The sequence below is a fragment of the Rhinolophus hipposideros genome (assembly GCF_964194185.1).
Source record: "Rhinolophus hipposideros genome assembly, chromosome: 4".
NCBI classification, from domain to species: Eukaryota; Metazoa; Chordata; class Mammalia; order Chiroptera; family Rhinolophidae; genus Rhinolophus; species Rhinolophus hipposideros.
Window position 1 is genome coordinate 38,390,789 of NC_138050.1, and position 21,036 is coordinate 38,411,824.

The 21,036-nt window shown below is 42.0% G+C and overlaps 1 protein-coding gene across 2 annotated transcripts in view; it reads right to left on the reverse strand.

Moving 5' to 3' along the window:
* The window catches only part of LOC308497040 (low-density lipoprotein receptor-related protein 2-like), a 41,691-nt gene extending 21,482 nt beyond the window's left edge, over nucleotides 1–20,209 (reverse strand). For both annotated transcript variants that reach the window (XR_013993260.1, XM_081047091.1), the window contains exons 1-13: nucleotides 19,996–20,209; nucleotides 17,205–17,318; nucleotides 15,673–15,792; nucleotides 15,017–15,256; nucleotides 13,794–13,907; nucleotides 12,390–12,509; nucleotides 9,921–10,046; nucleotides 8,536–8,739; nucleotides 7,654–7,822; nucleotides 7,174–7,342; nucleotides 6,121–6,346; nucleotides 5,018–5,143; nucleotides 3,399–3,623 (exon numbers count right to left, since the gene is read on the reverse strand). Coding sequence is in view for 1 of the 2 variants with exons in the window: in XM_081047091.1 (XP_080903217.1) it covers nucleotides 3,399–3,623; nucleotides 5,018–5,143; nucleotides 6,121–6,346; nucleotides 7,174–7,342; nucleotides 7,654–7,822; nucleotides 8,536–8,739; nucleotides 9,921–10,046; nucleotides 12,390–12,509; nucleotides 13,794–13,907; nucleotides 15,017–15,256; nucleotides 15,673–15,792; nucleotides 17,205–17,318; nucleotides 19,996–20,071 (2,029 nt within the window). In the remaining variant the exon portion in view is untranslated. The remainder of the gene's footprint in view (nucleotides 1–3,398; nucleotides 3,624–5,017; nucleotides 5,144–6,120; nucleotides 6,347–7,173; nucleotides 7,343–7,653; nucleotides 7,823–8,535; nucleotides 8,740–9,920; nucleotides 10,047–12,389; nucleotides 12,510–13,793; nucleotides 13,908–15,016; nucleotides 15,257–15,672; nucleotides 15,793–17,204; nucleotides 17,319–19,995) is intronic.
* Nucleotides 20,210–21,036: the final 827 nt, after the last annotated feature.

A 21,036-nucleotide genomic window follows, 5' to 3' on the forward strand; every position in this document is an offset into this window, starting at 1 on the left:
TGTGCTGGAGCTGGCTTACATGAGCTCATAACAGCCAATCGGTAAATTCAGGAATTCTGTCAGCTTGGTGTTTAACACAGCCATTATTAAAAACTAAATTCCATCAAATTAAATCATATGTGAAACAAAATTAAAATGCTTAAACCATCGCTTAATTATTTTCTTAAATCTTACTGCTAGCTATGCTCGTGGTTACTAATGTCTATGGTGTCTGTATGGTGGATAAACTACATTAATGACTGCTACTGCATACCTCCCAACTCCATGTTTAGTGATGGTACATTCATAGCTTGAAATCTGGCACTGTGGGGATTTTTACACCACAGAAATAAGCAAACACTACAAGGGTTTGATTTGGCTTTGGTTTTGTTTTCTAAATCAGGGACTGGCAAATGATGGCTCTTGGGCCAAATCCAGCTATGGTCTGAAAGTTTTAGTGGAACACAGCCAAGGCCACTCACTTCCATATTGTCTATGCCTGCTATTCAGACACAATGGCAGAGTGCCCAACAAGCCTAAAATATTTCTGTCCGGTCTTTTACAGAAAGAGCTTTACAACCCCTCGTTTAGGCTAGAGAACATGTTAATATTGTAGATTGGACAGTTACATGTGTCCTGTCTATACTCATTACATTTTAAATACCACAAAAAAATGAGGAAATATTGTTCTAGTATTTGAAAACTATTATCCAATTCCACAAGTGTAATTCATGTCATTGACGAACTAATTCCAAATCGTCTTCATTGCTTCACTTTCATCTTGTTTATAGAAAGTGTCAAACAACATTCACATCCAGACTACATTCACTCAACAATAGCATCTACTTCCTTGTTATAGCAGATAGCAGTCGAGCAATTATTCATAGTTGGATTGTATTACATCTTGATTGAATTGCGACTATAGATGGGCTACCAATCTAAGAATTCAGAATAAAAAAGCAATCTATGAAAATCAGTTGGCTGTATAAAATTTACAATAAAGAATGCTTGTATATCTTATTATTTGTAAGTTGTATTACACATCCTGTATCAGTAAGCTTTATTATAAACATATGTAGGTGGGAATACGCGCACTTTCCCCCCAGAGAGTGGTTGTTAAATATATCTCAGTATACCTGTGGGTATTAAGAACCTATACATTAACTCCAGGGTATGTTGACAAGCAGGCAAGATACAGAAGTGGGGCACAGTGACAGAACAGAGAAGCCAGTACACACAGGGCTTAATGTGCTGTAAGTTCTTCCTATCTCCTGGGTGTTAGGGTGGAAGCACTTCTTTATTCTCCCTCACATTTTCATATGGAGGAACTTGCCTAGAATTGTACTTCCGAATTCTCCCCTCATTCCTCAACTCACTCCTGCCCAGGAAAGAAGTGACTTAAGATTGGCAAGTTATTAAGAATAGACTGGCCACACTCGGTTCAGCTTTTCTCTTCTTTGTTGGGCTCTGCCATCTGCAGAGAGCACGCGCTTTCTCTGGAGTTAGATTTAATCTTGGTACTACACAGATTCAAGGTTGAAAGTCCAGTTGCCAGGGTCGCAGAATGTTTTTGAGCAATTCTACACAGGTTCTCAAAGACATGCACTCTTTCCTAAAACAGAATTTTGAAGCCCTATCATTTTTGATTAGGAATTTCATCTGTATTTTCCAGTCTCAATTTTCAATATGAGGCCAAGATGAATACACCCAAGAGAAAACAACACAGATGTCAGTATGCTTTGATGAAAGAATAAGCTGAAAGCTAATGCTCATGGGTTTTAAGGAAGCCCAGAGACCCCACAGGTTAAGAGCTCAGTCCCTCACTTCAGACACCAATCACAAGTCCCAGGTTGTCACCTGCACTCTGACTGACGAGCTCTAAATCAGGGTTCCCAGAACCCCCTGCTTGTGTTTCATAATTTGCTAGAATGGCTCACAGAACTCAGGGAAACAGTTATTTACATTGCTAGTTTATTACATAAAGGATACAGATGAACAGCTAGATGAAGAGATACACAAGGGAATGTCCAGAGGGTCCCAAGCTCAGGAGCTTCTGTCCCCATGGAGTTGGTGTGCACCATCCTCCCAGCACATGGAAGTGGTCCCTAACCCAGGAGCTCCCTGAACCCCGTATTTTGGGGATTTTTGTGGAGGCTTCATCACACTTGTGTGATTGATTATTAACTCCATTTCCACCCCCTCTTCCTCTCCAGAGAATGGGGAGTGGGGCTGAAATTTCTATGCTTCTAATCATTGCGTGGTCTTTCTGATGACTGACCCCCTTGCAGGAGCCACCAACAGTCACCTCACTAGAATAAAAGATGCTCCTATCACTCAGGAAATTACAAAGGTCTTAAGAATTCTGTGCCAGAAACTTGGGGCAGAGACAAATATATATATATATATATATATATATATATATATATATATATGTGTGTGTGTGTGTGTGTGTGTGTGTGTGTGTGTGTGTGCGCGTATATATATATATATATATTTTTTTTTACATAATTTCACAGCCACCTACCACAGGGACTGAATATTCAATACTAGAGGAAGCTCAAATCAAATTGTCATCCTCTTACATATCCCTGATATAATAATTGTCATTCAGAAACCAATTAGCAAGGATTAGCCAGCTGGGGAAAGGTAACAGTTTAATTAAGTGGGAAGAAATTCACCATCAGAAGTTTCCTAGATGGCCATCAGCTGTATCACAAAGACCACTGCCCATTTCAGTTTCTTCTGAAAGTTCTCTAGGACAGGTACTAGAACCCCTATGTGCCAGGCACTGTGCTTGCCCACAGGACCCTGGGTAAAATCTACTGCTCTGCAGAACATCTCAGAACATGTATTTCAATACAGCACTTTTTGTAGTAAAGTATATCTTTGGTACTTAGAGTACACAGGGCACAGACATTCAGAAACTGGAGAGCTCAAGTCTATTCTTTATGAAGGAGATGTTTGCAGTAGGCTGAGTGCAAGGAGCTAAGAGTGAGGTGTGGCATTTAGGTGTGTAGGAGGGGAGCGAAAGTATAGATTACCATATTAAGAAAATATCTTGCGAGTTCTCTTTAAAATCTGCATTGCAAAGTACTTCTAAATTAGTGTAACAAAATCTGCAATGCAAAATTGAAGTATTCAAGGTCCATTTCTATTCTACCCAGACTTAAGGCCAGAAAAATAGAATTGTAAAATCCTTACCATTGACCCTGGGATTTCCCAAATCATGGTAGCCTTTTAATAGTCGGTACATCCCTGATAAGCTAAACCAGAGACACTCAATATTTAAATTAGTTAAAAACCACTCATTGGCATTAAGGTTGATTCAGATCAGGAACAGGTAAGTAAGTTGTTTGGGCCCTAGTTAATTTTAGAGCCAGAAAATAAAGGAAAAATCAAAACCAGCCACCCCAACTTACCTGTATGCTCCATCCAAATCTTTTGCTTTTCTCCTGAATAGCCAGTTGAGCAGAACAGATGTCCCTGGGCATTTGTCCAGTAGATGAGGTTTCTTTTCCAGTCAATATCCAGTAGACAGATGTTCCTACGATGCTCTTGAACTAGGGTTCTCTCTATCGCAGTTCCCATAAAACCAACTTTCAACAAATAGAGACGTTTGCCAGAAGAAAACACTAGTTTTAACTCTACATAGGAAAAGGAGAGATTTACTGTTTGACCATTTGTCAGATAAGCCCCACACTCCCTTGTTGAGCAATGCTCCTGTCTCAAGCTGAGGCACCCCTGGAAAGGGAACTTTAACTAAAGTTCCCTTTATTAAGGGAATTCCTTAAGCACACATGAAAGCCCTGTCTTCCTTAGAGAAGGGAGTCACTTGTGCAAATGAAAGTATAAAGTGTTGCTCAGCTTTCCCAAAGCACTAAGTCTTCTGAATTTCTGTCGAAAGGTTAACACAGAATCACGAGGGTTAGGGCTGGAGCGCTCGTCCATTTGATTCAGTGATGTCATCAAATCCTCGTTTACAGCACGTAAGTCTCAGCACAAAGAATTTTAAACTCTACTTGACTGTATCCCGTGGCTTACCCTGTGAAGTACGGTTTTTAGAGGTAGTTATAACCTGAACATATTTACGTCATTTATTCTTCTTAAAACCTCAACGTTCTGTAGACAAAAGTCAAGTAATTTGGATAGAGATATTCAGTGATTTTATATATATATAGCCTTTAATATTTCAAAGATGGAGCAGCAGCATGAAGGGTTCATGCTAACAATATTGAAGTACACACTGTTTACAAACATAAGTCAGAACACACAATAATCCTGAGACTATAAAGAATTTCTTTCTTGTACCAACTTAGTCATTAAATTTTCACATGACAGACACTGAGTAATATAAGCTATGTTTTCCTGTTTTAAAACTAATCAAACCCAAATATCCACTGATGGATAAATAAACAAAATGTAGTGTGTATGGTGTGTGTGTATATATTTCATATATATGAGTGTGAGTGTGAGTGTGTGTGTGTATGAATATTATTCAGCCTTAAAAAGAAAGGAAATTCTATGTTACAATGTAGATGAACCTTGAAGACATGATGCTAAGTGAAATAAGCCAGTCACAAAAAGACAAATACTGTATGGTTCCACTTACATGAAGTACCTAGAGTAGTAAATTCATAGAGACAGAAAGTAAAATGGATGGTTGCCAGAGGTTGGGGGAGAGAAAAATGGGGAGTTACTCTTTAATGGGTATAGAATTTCAGTTTGGGAAGATGAAAAATTCTGGAAATGGATGGTGGTGATGGTTGCAAAACAATGTGAATGAACTTAGTACACTAAACTGTACATTTGAAAATGGTTAAAGTGGTAAATTTTGTTATGTATATTTTAGCACACAAAAAAAATCCCTAATTGAGGTCTTTTGATAACAAAACTTGTTATCAAAAGACCTCAATTAGGGGGTTATCAAAGTAGGTTGTCAGTATAAATGTGATTTATCCAAAAATGGAAGCTACATTATTTCCAGGCCTACCTGGAATATGCCGCCTTGAGCCAAGCCCATTTCACCCAGCATACTTACCACTACATATACCAGAAGGTAAAAGAAACATCCCTTCTGGACAAACACATTTATAGCCCTTGGGAAGGATGGGGGACAGGAGACATAAGTGGCTACAAGAACCTGGAACACATGCCGGGTATCTGCCTATTTTAAAATAGAAATAGGTTAGATACAATTTCATGTTTATTTATGCATATTAGTTCAAAATTTAATACTAAAGGGAGGTTAAGTCATGTTTGCCTAAAGAGGAATCCCCATGTACTTGATATCTTATAGTTTAGGCATGCTGACCTTTGAACTCCTATCTTTCAGATAGTGACAATTACTTATCTATATTAAGCTTGGGCCAGTAATGCCTCAACCAATAGCATCTTCTCCCTCAGAGTTAAAGTAAAGTGACTGTCCAAGTTGCTTACGGGAAGACTCCCTTATAAGCAAATAGTGGTCTAGGCTCTCTACTTTGGTTAATTTCTCGGACCCATTTACGAAGCAACATCTGAGTGGAATCTGACATACAGTTTCAGATGAACAAAAGCTTTCAACTCCCAGACAATGGATATTTGACTTCCTTCTATAAGGAAGGAATATAAGAATGCTAGACTTGATTTAATTTTCTGTTATCAATGGATAGTGTCCATAAGTAAGTTATTCTAACTCTTCTGTGAATATCTTACTACTCTGTTCTGTGTATTTAAGACATTAAAAACCTAGGAACTAGGAGCACCAGTTAACTCAGTTCGTAACACCAGGGTTGCCGGTTCCATCCCCACATGGGCCAGTGTGAGCTGAGCCCTCCACAACTAGATTGAAACAGCGACTTGACTTGGAGCTGATGGGTCCTGGAAAAACATACTTAAAATAAATAAAAGTTTTTTGTTTTTTTTTTTAACTGTTAACTACACTGGACAAGCACAAGGTGCATGCTTGGAATAAGTTTCCCAATAGGTATCTTTGTTCAGTTCATCTTACTTAGAAGTCCTACGTAAGTCTGGAATTATATCCAGACCATTTCCTCTGCCTCAAAATAACAAGTTCCAACAACAGACTGAGGCAGTAATTTAGGTAGTTTCCATTGAGCGTTCTGCTTTTCATAAGCATTTCCAAACAAGTCTTGGACTTACCCTTAGGCTGCTGGGATTTGTGGAGGACTGAGAAAGCAGATATGGAAGCATTTAGCAGCACCACTCTCTCCTTTGGGGTGTGGGATGAAGCATAAAACAGCTGTATTTTATTTGCCCAGAAGAAAGAGTTCTCAAACACAGCTAGCCCTACTGGATCTTCATCTTCCAAGAAGATCTCAAGAAAGGTGTACCTCCCACTGCCATCCACGTTCACCATCTCTATGGACTGAAGGGTTAGAGAGTCTCATGAGAGCATGGAAACATTAGCAAGAGGCAATGACAATGTTAGTGCACCTCTGTTTCTTGGACACTGATTAAATATCTTCACGTGACAGCAACATGATAGAGATGAACTCATCCTAGGATTCATGGAAGCAAGTGCCCAAACCAGTGGATTGGACTGCTTCTTGTGCAAAACGGGGCCACAGACATGTTGTACAAGAAGCTACTATAACTTATCGTCTGCATCCAGACATTGTACTTAGGTCTTTCTGCTACCTTCTCAAGTGCCTTCTGAGGTAGGCATTCTATCTCTTTTCAGAAAGGGCAATCAATGGGAGCTCAAAGAGGCATCATAAGTAGCCAAAATTACAGCTGGAAGTAATAGGCTTAAAAACGTGACTCCCAAGCCTACGCTTTTAGCCACCATGTCAGACTGGTATTTCAGTTTGTGCTTTCAAAAATGAGATGATACGAACTGTAATATTAAGAACTAGAAACAGTGAGGTACCTAAGTATCTGTATGCTTTCAGGGAAGTGTTCCACCATCTTAAGAGATTTTGTATCCTAGGCACAACATACAACATGACCTATTCTACCAGGAAATCCCAATGCTAAGTTTGACTGGAGAGTGTTTAAGAAAGTCACACTAAGTCTCCCAACCTATGTTGATCCAGTCTGGCTCTACCTAAAGATACTGGGCAATTATAGGTTGCTTTTCTCAGTTTTCACAGCCAAAAGATGCTTCACTTAAGAGAAATTTGTACTTACCCATAGTCATCCCAAACCCCAACTAAAAGAGTTTACCTTTGCCTTCTGACCTCTCTGCAGTACCTGTTTATATTTACTGATCCAGTAGAGTCTGCCAGTCACGTGGTCAAGTGTCAGTCCTACAGGTTCCTCCATGTTTATAACCACAAGCACCTTCCTATCAGAGCCATCCATCCCTGCAGTTTCAATAGTCCTCATGCCTTTCTGACCTCGATTGACCCAATACAAGTACCTGAGGAAAGCAAAAGTACAACGTGTTTGAGAATGCCTCCGGTTGTATGTACATTGTTCTGAAGAGCCGGGCTCCCTCAGTTCTCTCATACAGGCCTCAGATCATTGCACTAAGAATGCTGGAGATTTCTGCTCTTAGGCTCAGCAGACTTTGAAAAGTTTGGCTCCATAATATTGAATTTAGACTTCAAAATTAAGACTTTTCTTGGAGCAAATGAGACCTAGGTTGAAAGGGTTAAAGTGTTCTCTTATCAATGTAGCTATCTAAGATTACCAATGATTTGGATATATTCCAAAAGAAACACTACTTACTTTTTTGCCGGAAACACGATTAGCTGCTCTGGCACAAGATCCTTTTCCAGGATTTTGACGTAGCCTCTGCCATCACTTAAACCAGCACAGATGACCCTTGCAAAGCTGCTAGCCCAATACAACTGTCCCGTGAACCAGTCCAAAGAGACACTGTTCACTGTTTTAAGTTCTGGGGACATAGGAAATTGTATTATGCTCCTGTATTCTTCTACACCCATCTTATCTTGAAAAAAGAGACTTGGACAAAACTTTTCTACAGCTTCTGAGTTCAAACTATACGAGGCAAACAGGACACAGGGAGTACCTGCTAAGGTGTTTCCAATACACAGTGGGCACTATGGAAAGACCTTAGCAGAAGTATCACCAAGGAATCCAAGAGAATGTGGGGCCGGTTTGGGGCAATATTTATTGCAGAAGTCTCAGGTGAATCGTTATGAACTCTACCTCTTCACTGCTATCAGAGGATTTCTATGTGCTCAGGACTATGCTAAACACTTCTTTGCATGTACTGGCCAGTATAATCCCCCCACTCACACAATGAGGAAAATGCTAGTACTCTCACCTTATAGAGGGTGATTCAAAGGAGTTAACAGCTTGCTCAAGGTCACATACCTAGTATGGGTCTAAGACTAACCTTGGCCTGAGCTCATGTCCCCAAACTTTCTGTACTGCTTACTCGTGATTTAATTCTCAGGTTATACTCTCTAAAGCTCCTGTAGAGCATACAAACTACATAGTCTAATCTCAAATCGGGATTTTATGTACTCTCATGATTCATGATAAGTGAGTCACAGAGGAAGGTGTCTGGATAAATACATATGCTTCTTATACTATGTTTAAGTACCTTTAAGAAGCGGGGGCTCTTAACATCAAGAAATGTACCTGGATAGAGAGAAACAGAGCCTGGCTTTCCAAGGACAAACACATTTAACACTTCATCTACCCAAAAGTACATGCTTCTCTGAAGATCATATGCAACATAAGTAGGCATTGACTTTGTAGGTATCAGAGTCTTGTAGACGCCTGTTCTTCGATCCAGGATGCCAAGCTCTCGATCTGCTGCTATAAGAATTTTAACAGCATCGTCTACAAAAGTAGAAGAGAATCAGTGACACATTACCTTGAAACTTTCTTTCACACCATTCTCTTTAACTAAAGATGTGGTCCCATCTCCCATGCCAACATCTACTTACTCCTGAAGTCTGGACTAAGGTGTATCCAGAGGAGATCTAGGTGCCACCATAAGTCTCAACTCCGGCCCTGAATCCCAGCACCTTATAATCTTTGGAACTTCTTTGCCTTATTGGATTGCAGATTCAACCCTTCTTCCCACCTACACAGATGTGTTCTCCAAGCCTCATACATAGCATTGAAATGTAATTAAGTATCCCATCATTAAAAAAGTACAGGCCAAGTTAAGATGATATTGACTGGGTTTCTGAAGCACTCGGTTGTACAGCTGATAGAGTAACTATGTCATTTTAAAGACGTTTACTAGGAACCGACACTCAAATTGCCTAAGGAATGTTATAATAGCAGCTCATTTATGGAAAGAATAATGTCATCTTTAATACCAGACCTTAAAGTGCTTAGTCTTTTATCCATTTTATCTATAATATGAGGTTGGACAATTAAGTTCGCAAACTCATCCTAGAAAAAGTGCTACATACCTCATTGCTAAATATCACTACCGTCACCTTCGAAGTACTCCCCTTGGGAAGCTGTGCACTGACACCAGTGCCTAGTCCACCCTTCAAAGCAATTTTGGAACTCTTTTTCTGGAATGGCCATCAGAGCTGTTGTCATATTACCCCTGATGTCCTGAATGTCATCAAAATGTCTTCTTTTCAATATTTCCTTTATCTTCGGGTAAAGAAAGAAGTCATTGGGGGCCAGATCAGGTGAATAGGGAGGGTGTTCCAGTACAGTTATTTGTTTACTGGCTAAAAACTCCCTCACAGACAGTGCGGTGTGAGCTGGTGCATTGTCGTGATGCAAGAGCCATGAATTGTTGGCAAAAAGTTCAGGTCATCTAACTTTTTCACACAGCCTTTTTAGCACTTCCAAATAGCAAACTTGGTTAACTGTTTGTCCAGTTGGTACAAATTCATAATGAATAGTCCCTCTGATATTAAAAAAAAGGTTAGCAACATTATTGCAACAAGTTCGCAAACTTAATTGTCAGATCTCGTATATATCCATTTCAGCTACAATTACTGCTAAGAAGAGAGCTGGAGATATGCTGTGTTTTGGATACTGGAACTCACCTGTGACTCGACAGTCAGTTCCATTGTAGAGCTGGTGACCTTGAACACACCCACAAGAGTAAGAGCCTGGTGTATTATGACATAGCTGGCCACAAGGACTGTATGCCATAGAGCACTCATCTACATCTAATGACAGAGAGCCAAAAGTTAGAGAAGGCCCGGGTACCCAACTGAGTATCTTTGTTCTTTTGGGCCACTTTTAGATGCTCACTGGACATGTTTTGTGTGGAAGTCACTGTGCTAGGTGCTGGAATAGACAGTCTCTGCTTCCATGGAATTCCCATGCCTTTGAGTATAATTCAGCAGAAATGTCAATATAGGGACCCTACATATTTGGTTGGTACAGAATACCTATCTATGTTACCCTATGTATTCCCACATACCCTTGGGAATGTGTCACTTGTCAAGCTAGCCAGAGCCTAATTCAGAGTGACAAATGCTACGGGCTAGGGTTTACTGCTGTGCCATGGGACAGCTCATCCAAGATAACAGAAATAGTTTAAGCCTTACAGGTATAACTGGCAGAATTTAGATTAGGTACTATCATTTCTGAAAGCCAGATGGCAGGGACTCTTTAGAGTATGAGTCATAGGACTAGGAGAGTTGTTTTTTTGTTTTGCTTTGTTTTTTAGCAGGAAAGAATATGATTTCTTGGGGGCATTGCCAGGAAAATACTATTCCTCCAAAACCACAGGGGCCTAAAGTAGAATAATGTCTTCCCAGGCCAGGAGAAGAATTATCACGATATGGCTACAAGTGAATCTCAGCGGCCGGTCAATCACTACAAGGAGCTGTAACTCAGGAAGCACGCTTCAGGAGCCTTGTCGTGGGCATAAAACCCAGACCCCGCCAACACCATGACCAGATATTGACTTCATACTTCTAACGAAAAATTAATAAGTTTAGGTATCTTACCCAAAACAGGCTCATTGTACTTTTTGTTGAATTCTCAATATAAAAGTCACTGTTGGAGGATCCAAGATGGCAGAGTAGATAAACGCTGTGCTTGCCTCCTCCAGTGACCACATTGAAATTACAACTAAATTATAGAACAATCAACCTGGAGAATTACCTGGAGTCTAGCCGAACAGAAGTTTTATAGCTAAGGATATAAAGAACAAGCCACACCGAGACAAACAATTTAAAAAACAGTCACTACTGAATTTAACTCTGATGCTATCTGATACACCAGGGCCTTTTCTCTTATATCCTTCCCTCCTAAGTGGGTAGGGCTACAGGTGGAACCCATGAAGAGAGGGGGAGCTATTGAATAGGGGTCACTGATGAGGCTCAGGGTGGCAGGGCCAATCTATCCTTTAGGACAAAACATCGAGACAATAAATCTTCTACCCTCCTAATCACATTTTAACCTAAAATACTGTTCTATATTTTTGAGGACAAGTGCTACAAAGTAACAAAGTAACAGCCATAACCTTTACAGATTATTACTAAATGGTGAAGATATTTGAAATTTATTTTAGTCATTCTGGCATCATAATCCCATTCTACAAAGGGGAGAAATGAGACTGGACTCTGACTTAAAGAAAGTCAGCTAGGAAGACCAAGCAGGCATAAACACACAATGGGCTCTAACTTCAGAATTTGTCCTGCCACCCATGCCATAGATCTTAGAGATGTCCGTGAAGTGACAAGTGTATTTATTCCATGACAGAAACTGTTAAATCCCATAAAGATGCTAAATTTAATATTTTCTTATTAGTCAACAGTTGACCGCAATTCCCACAAAAGATGATAACAAACGTTGGCAAGAATGGAGAAACTGGAACCCTTATGCACTGATGGTGGGAATGTCAAATTTTCCACAGTAACTGTGGAAAATAGTTTGATAGTCCCTCAAAAAGTTAAACACAGAATTTACCATATGATACAGCAGTCCCACTTCTGGTATATACCCAGTGGATTTGAAAGCAGGGACTCAAACAGATACTTGTAAACCAATATTCACAGCAGTATTATCCACAACAGCCAAAAGGTGGAGACAACCCAAGAGTCCATCAACAGATGAATCAGTAAATAAAATGTGGTGCATTCATACAATGGAATATTATTTGGCTTTTAAAAGACAGGAAATTCTGATACATGCTACAACATGGATGAATCTTAAAGACATGCTAAGTGAAATAAGCCAGACACAATAGGATAAATATTGTATGATTCCACTTATTTACAGTACTAGAATAAGCAAATGCATAGAAACAGAAAGTTCATTGAAGTTACCAGGGCATGGGGGAGGGAGCCTCGGGAATTATGGTTTATTGGGTAGAGTTTCTATTGGGGATGATGAAAAAGTTCTGGAAATGAATATTGGGGATGGTTGCACAACATTGTGAATGTAGTTGATACCTCTGAATTGTACACTTAACAATGATTAAAATGGTAAGTTTTATGTTATGCATATTTTACTACAATAAAACTTTTTTAAAAAAGATGAGCCGAATGAATTCTGACCTCCACAGCTCTGCCCATCTGGCTGTAATTGCCATCCAGTTTCACATGAACACTGGACACCCCAGTTTGTGTCACTGCACTGACCCTCACAGCCTCCATTGGCCAGAGAGCAGTTTTTACCTGGTAAAGACAGAACAGTGATCAGTAAAGTTGAACATAGTAAAGGTCAAGTGTTTTATAAACTATGTTGTGTCACAACCCTCTATACTTCATGAGGAATGGATGACTAGTTAAGAATGACATTTGAGGGACGTCCAGATGGCTCAGCTGGTTAGAGTGCGAGCTCTCAACAACAAGGTTGCCGGTTCAATTCCCCCATGGGATGGTGGGCTGTGTCCCCTGCAACTAAAGACTGAAAACAGCGACTGGACTTGGAGCTGAGCTGCGCCCTCCACAACTAGATTGAAGGACAACGACTTGGATCTGATGGGCCCTGGAGAAACACACTGTTCCCCCATATTCCCAAATAAAAAATTTTTTAAAAAATGCCTTTTGACCCTGACCTGTTTCCTAGGAATGTGGAGGCTTTGGGGAAAGTTAGGAATCATGGAGCAGGGGAAAAGAATTTCTTTCTAGGTGGACAGTCTGGACTATTTCCAGTGTTGGTATATTTATTCCTGCAAGAACCAGCAACCTCGCAACCTCTTCTCTATTTTCTTTAGAACGTATGGGCCACTCGGACCCTTACTTTAGGAAGTGATACAATAACTTACTCTTTCCAATGATTTATCTCTATGGAACCAGAAACCTGTACTTTGTCCCATTGTTTATGTTCTTGGTATCATTTTGTTCCCCTAAAAAGTGAAAAGCTTTTTTGTGGCCTTTAGCAGTACTAAAAAGGTTTCATCGTACATCTAAGACAAAATTTGGGAGGGAAATAAGAGAAAAATGACAAAATGACGTGGAGACAGATGTCCATTCTCCCTCTGCCTCAACTCGAAGCAATGGTGATTTTTAGTGAGAACCGCAGGCTGTACAGGCTAGAGCTGCTTGCTCAGTAGTCTCCCTCCTCACCGCAGTCCTTCCTCTGTTAAATCCTTAGAGAATTTGCCACTTTGTCTGGAACAAATGATTTGCTTACCAGTGGTGAAATCTGTGTTCTTTTTAGGAGCAGTATAACTTGAGGTATTTAGCTAGTCTGTTTCCCTAAAGCTACACCATGAAAATAACTCTCAAAGTTTTACAGCTCAGGGAACATTTGCTCACCCTCAGGAACAAAGCCAAGGAGTGGACCTTCTAAAATGTAAGGGATCCATCACTGAAAAATAATTGCTTGTGTAGGACTTCTAGTCCCAGGGTTCTCTCAGAGTGTAGACCCCTCCCCCCGCAATGATAAGTAAGGCACCAAGTTATTTAATCTCCTTCTCCCCTCTCCCACATAAAGCCAAGCAATTGGGTTCTCACCACATGTAGTGGGCTCATCAGCACCATCTGCACAGTCTGCTTTCCCATCACACATCAAGGATTCTAGGATGCATTTCTCTTTATCACATCTAACCATGCCTTCTGGACAGGAAGCTGTACAGGCAATTAAGCGTTCTTGTTCACTAATAATTAGGGGGTGGGAGTAGAAATAGACAAATCTTACAGTGGGTAAGGTGGCAATCTTTCTATAACCCAAGGAAGTCTATGTAGGAAAGAATGTTTTACCTTTTTAAGCAGAGTTTTCAGGGAACTGGAACTTAAGACTTAAAAACAAAGATGTTAAGACATCTGAACATCAGGTTAAAACAGCACTAAAACTCAACTGAACTAGTATTAAATTTTTCTAATTAAAATGGTATTAAAGTCAGTTAACACTAGCCCTAAAAGACATATTCTCTTAAGAAACCGGATTTAGGGCTGTCCAGGTGGCTCACGTGGTTGGAGCGCCGTGCTCCTAATGCCGAGGCCACCAGTTTGATTCTCCCATGACCCAGTGAGCTTCACCCTGTACAGCTAAGATTGTGAACAACGGCTCTCCCTGGAGCTGGGTTGCCGTGAGTAGCCCAAGGTCAGAGTGAGCTGCCGTGGGAGATTGGCAACTAGCCTGAGAAAACAACGGCTTGAACTGGAGTGGGGGGGGGGGCACGGCAGAAGAAGGTAAAAAAAGAAACCAGGTTTATATCTTACTATAAAAATGTTAGAATCTAAATGTATTCAATATTGCAGATTTAACCATAGAAAGGTAAGACTGAATAGGATTGAGGCTCACCGACCAGTTGGAGGTTCCATCATCATTGTGCACATGGGCTAAAGAAAAGGAATGTGGTACTTGCCAAGTTCTTTGGGGGTTTCCCCCTTTAATGAGGAATTTTCCCCTTCTATAATTCACTGCACAGAATGCAAAGCATCTGTTAGGAGGTTTCCTTCACACATTGGTGCTCAGGTGTTCTGGCCATTGGCCATAACTGAATTGTGGAAACATTCTAGGCAATGCTTTGAGTGTCCATTCAAATGCTTTGAGTTACTATTCAAGCACTGCTTTATGTTTCCATGGATAACTAAATCTTGCTTATTGCTAGGAAACATCCTGTTTTTAGATATAGGATGTTAGTCTCAGTCACAGGAATTAAAATGCAATTTGCAAAAAGCAACCCACCAGGAACAACGTTCCCTTGAAACAGAAGGGGGAGGGCGAGACTCACCACAGACTTCCTCATCCGAGGAGTCGCCGCAGTCATTCCTGCCATCGCACTTCCAGCTCTCCATGACACACACCTTGTTTTTGCACTGCCACTGCCCAGCCAGGCAATGGTGCCAGGGGCAGTGTGCGTCGTCAAACCCGTCTTCACAGTCCATACGGCCATTACAGAGTTCCCAAGCATCACTACACTGAGAATTTCCTGGACACTGGATTTTTTGGTCTGGACATGCTGTCATTATCTCTAAAAGACAGGAGTTGGTTCAGTAAGCTAGACACACTATACTTCAGACTTGTTTACTTAGGGATTTGTGGTTTGGTCATGGACTTCGTCTATAGAAAACCAAGAATTGAGAGGTATGGTAGTCATTGGAGACATAGCCACAACTTTGTGCAGTGAAGTTTCACCCCAAAGAAGTTAGAAAAAAACACACCAACAAACCTCAGTAAAGCTAACAATCTATTTTAGTAATTCTGAAAAATGGAGAAGTCGGTAAAAAAGTCACCTGTGACACCAGAACCAATTTAACATCTGGGTTTAACACATATGGCATAAGGCTATTTAGTGACTTGGTTGTTTCACTTTTACTATTGATATTAATCAATGCTGTTAATAAACAGAGAATATGATTAGAGAAAAAAATAATAAGTGGTACACACCACAATTAACCTCATCGGAGCCATCTAAGCAGTCACCAACACCATCACAACGCCAGCTCAGAGAAATACATTTCCCATCATCACACTGCCAGGCTCGTTGATGTCCACGACAGATTTCTTCTGTGGGCCAGGAGCCATGTTCAAGAAGAGGCAGAAAGGAAGAGGTGTTTATCAGGACACAATTTGGGTTTCAGATGAACTATTTTCATCAGCTATGGAATAATTATTTCCTGATTTGCTAGTGGAATCAACCCAAAACTTGCCTGTCCTTTACATGTTACCCCGACGATATCATAGTACCCTTACCCTACCGAGGGGCAATCACCTAGCAGAACAACAAAGCTTATCCTCCCCACTATTCTTCTAGAACACTACTGCCCAGTAAAACTTTCGGTTATAATGGTTATAATGCAGATATGTGTATATATCTGCATTGTCAAGAATTATCACATGTGGCTATTGAGTGTTTGAAATGTGGCTAGCATGACAAAAAAAAACACTTTAATATTTTATTTTATTTCAATTTAAATCATCACATGTGGCTAGTGGCCACTGTATTGGAGAGTACAGGTTTATAGGTTGACTTTTTTAAACTCCTTAGGCGTTTGAGACTATATTAAGATCTAGGACAACCTGGGAACTGTTAGTTGTTGGTTTAATTAGACCTTCAAGTATTTCCACCAAAGTATGCCTACTGGCAGAAGCATATAAACTTGGGGAACCGGGTTGAAGTTTATGGGGGGCATAGCACAAGGCATTTCTGCAAGTATGCACTTTTAACCTATAATATTACTCATTTTAATAGCAAAGGTTTCATGTCAAATTAGCTACAGTAAATGACCACCATGAATGTGGATGTGGGGTATAGAAAAAGAATGTAGTACTCACCAAGTACTTTGGGGGTTTTCCTCCTTTAATGAGGAATTTTTCCCCTTCCATATTCACTGCACAAGGATGCGAGGCATCTGTTAAGAGGCTTTCCTCATATACAGGCGCTCATGTGTCCCTTCTGGGGCTTTGAGCACTTTTAGCACGGAAGTAGTTAAGCTTTATTTCAGCAAGACATTTCCCAAACGGCTAACTTGGCTTCTCTGGTTTTGTAGCTTTCTTTGAACTCAACTTGCAAAGCTGTGTTTTAGCCATATAAAATCTCTGAGTACATAAAAGTTGAACTAGGTTATTTCATATAAAAGTAATTGTGTTCACTGGGGTCGGCAAGAGTTTCCTATAAAGGAATTTCTGTTTTATTCCGGTTTGAGTACCTGCCGCAGGGGTTTGTGCCTGACTTTAAGGTAAGGAGCCAGACTTTTGCTGGATGTTCCATCCCGACTTGTCTTCTACTTGTGTTGATAGCACTGCTACCAACGCTTAAAAAAGCACCCACTGGAAGACTGCAGCAGCACAGAACACCCAGTATTTCTGAATACTCCCCAGGAGGGTGAAAACCGTAAGAACTGACAGTACCGGTTGAGTGCATAGCAGTAAGGGCCAGACATGGACAAGTGTGTGATGCAAGAATGAGAAGTGCTTACCACACTGCTCATCTGTCCCATCAGGGCACTCTTGCTCTCCATTGCACAGCCAGGCCACAGGAATGCATCTCTCTCCACATGCAACTTGCCTCGTCATGTTACAGTGTACTTCATCTGCATTGAACGACAAAGAGGCAAAGCCATGAGGGTTCCTGGCTTCCTTGGGTACAAGAGAGCACCTTTTCATGATAAGCTGCCATCAGTGGTCATTTTGATAGACCTTCCTCCAACACTAGGGAACACTAGGGAGTTCATTACCATAAAAACCCATGCTAGTGAGCCAGTGACAACCCTTGGGAAGGATTCTTTCTAATGTTGTGGAGTTGTTGCTTGAGTACTGCCATTTGTCTCCCTGTTTTCCTATTGGAACGGGGCAGACTTAACATTTGTGTTTAAAGCAACATGCATACTTCTTCCAGCTCTGGTTTGGTCTTAAAGACTCGAGGTGTGAATAGTTTAGAGATCTAGGTTCAAAGTACTTGATTCTTGTTTACTTTTAGACATGTGGAGACACATCTTCAAATGAGATTGGGTGTTTGGTCCTACACACCATCTTTATAAAAATGTCTCTAAATAGCCTGGTTACAAATATTTGAAAGTTTTCAGTTATTTGTAAGAGATTGGTCTATACTACCAGTTTTATTTAAGTCATGAACATGTGTTTATCAACCTTGAATGATTAGTGGTCAAAAATAAGCCTGTTGTGTAATGTGGTTCTCAGAGGGAAGCTCCAGGAAGGCTGACTGTAATTAATTTACAATACCGTTCTAACTTTCAAAGAGAAAAAGCCAATGCTTGGTTCCTATTAAACATAATCCACATGATCTCTACTAGTAGAGGTCTCTGCAAGACCCAGCAGTCCTACTCGCAGGGACAATTCAGGCACATGGAGTGGAAAGCAGTACAGAAAACTACGTAATGGACATTACACAATGGGAGGTCATTGTATTAATATACCTTCTTGGCACCATGTCTTAGTCTTATACTTGTATACCTCTAAGATAATGCTGTTAGCAGTTACTCAATGTTTGATTCTCTTAAGGCTAGCTTATAAAAGCTATTTTAAATAAAATATCCAGGAAGTACTGGTTATTAATGAATAGGTAATAACTTTGCCATCTACTCACATACCATCCAGGTAATCTCACTTAACTCACCCAAAACCATGAAATTGAGAGCAGGTGATGTTATCAACCACTAATATGGGAGCGGAGGCTTCGTCATCAGGCTACCCACGTCGGGGTTTTGGTTAGACCACTTACTAACAACACAACCTTGGGAGTGCTACTTCCTTTCTCTGGACCTCGGTGTTCTTGTCTATAAAATGAGGCTAGTAAATAAGTAATCCTAAGAAGATTCAGGGAGTAAATGATCACAAAGCTACTTAGCACAGTACCCACCACATAAATGCTCATATGGCATTAATTCTTTTGCTCTCTCTTCCGGCAGATCCTTCCAAAAGGATCCCAATTCAGGTTGCAGTCAGCCCTCAAAGACTCACACTACTAAATGAGTCACACCTTGAAAAATACTTGGCCCTGGTGATTCTCAGTCTGGAGACTAAATGTGCGTATAGATTCTACATGTTATCGGCAGATGGGTCTCAAACATTATTTTCCAAATTTAGGTAAATGCTTGCTGTGAATAAACAAGAAATTTATTCGTTAACATAATTATTTATGCATTAAATTTATGGTAGCTTTCTCACAGTCTGTCAATCTACAAAGCACAAAGATCGTGTGCTGTTCCAAATCAGACATTATAACGATGTCTCCATACCAGAAGGTGTTGGGAAGCATGGCTTAGTAAAGAACACAAATAACTTTAATCCTATTTCAGGAGTAGTGCAAACACCCCACAGAGCAAGGGCTTACCGCCACAGCAGAGCTGCTCCACCGGGTGAGGCAAAAATCGGAATTGTTAGCATCCCTCCTGGAACACAAACCACTCAGGTGTTAAGTGGCTCCTCCTCCAAGCTACTTAACAGCACCTTGACCAAGAAAGGGTCTGCACAAGTTAAGGTGATGTAAAGCCTGCCTTTTATCCATGGGGGCCATTCAGAGTCACCTGTCAGGAAGGATAGGCAAGCCTGCAGGCCAGGTGGTTTGACAAATGCTGGGCACCTACCACACCTGGCTAGGTCGCCAGGCACCAACCTTTCAGAACTGTGGGTGTCTCAGTCACCCTGGCATTGCAACTCAGCTCTCCTATGCCTTGGGGACTGCGGAAACCTGAGTGGTACCTATTGCAGCCGGAAGAGGCTTCCTAACTGCACCTCAGACCCAAGTCCCATTTCCCCGAGGGTTTTCTGGAGTGAGGCACCGCTTCTCCAGGTGCCTGGCATCGAAGTGGCTCAGTTTTCTACCTAGTAAACCCCGAGCGGCGCGCGCATCAGAGACCGGCTAGAAAGCGAATCCCACTCGGCTTGGACGTTGGGGACAGAAAGGTGAGCCCTGCCCTCAGGTGTGGCGAGAGCTTCTTTCCCACCCGCTTGAGGACCACAGAAGGAAAGACACCGAATTCTCCCGCCCAGTCCCCCTACCCTCCCACCCGCCGGGCAGGCGTGTACCGGAGAACCGCCAGAGGCTCACCTGGCGGTCCCTTCAGAAGGCCAGCCTCGCCCTCCTAGATAAACGGTCACTGCACAATGTCTGGAAGGTGTGGGTGCACGACGAGCAAGGCTCCCAAGCTCTCCTTTGCCCCCGCCCCTGCAGCGCCCCGCAGCCCGCGCCCCTGCTCCCTGCAGAGCCGGGTGCAGTTCCTCCCCAGCGCGCCCGCGAGCCCCACTCACCGGCCCCGCAGCCCCCGAGGCCGCCTAGCGCGGCCAGCACCCGCAGCAGAAACGGAAGGAACGCCCGGCGACCCATGGACAGGCAGGGGACTGAGCGCGGGGGCCCGCGCCGCGTGCGATGCCTCCAGGATGGAGCCGCGCTCGCCGGAGGAAACCCCAGGAGGGAGGAGGGCGGGGGCGCCCGAGGCGGGCTTTATTCCCGCTCCCGCCCTCGTTGGGGACGCCTGGGTGGGGGGCGAGGGCCTGGGAAGAATTGGCGCCGTCGCCCGGTGGGGGAGTGCCGCCCAGGTAGGAGCGGAGGCTGGGGGACATCGCTGCGCCTTGTGTCCGTCTCTCTCCAGCTCCTCGGTGGCGAGGAATGGCCAGGACGCCGGGCCCCTCCTGCAGTGAAACAGCAGACACCCAGCTAGTTGAGGGCCCTTGCTACACTTGGGGACAAGGTTGGGTGGTCAGCGACACTTAACTAAAATCTTTTCAAACTTTTATTTGTCCGACAATCACTTGATATCTCCTTAATAGGCAGACTCGGCTTCTGCAGGTCTGGGACAGGGTGTGAGATTTTAACAAACTCACAGGTGATGTCTTTGTTGCTGGCTTTCAGACCTCCCGTTGCAAAGCAGGTGTTCAGTAGCTTCCAAACTAAGGGCAACGCTGTGACTACTGGTCTTTGGGGCTGTTCTCTGGAGAGGACTCCCGCTCTGCCTCCCTAGCACACCTAGGCAGAATTAGGTTTTCATGACCCTGGGTCTGTAATGACAGCTCTAAGATGTCAATCTTCTTTGGTTGGTGATCAGCAAACTGTACAAAAGAAAGGTAACAGCACAAAACCCTGAAAAACACCATTTCCCTTTGAGTCTGAATCACTGCCAGGAGTGGAATGCTTTAATCAACAATTGGACATGGAATGAATTGAATTTGATGGGTCCAAACCAGAGTCAAACATAATGCTGGTCGGTTGTGGATTTATAGGACTGGAAGAATTTAGAGGTCATTTTATCCAAATTTTGCTGTTTAGGGAGGAAATGATGAATAAAAATGAGA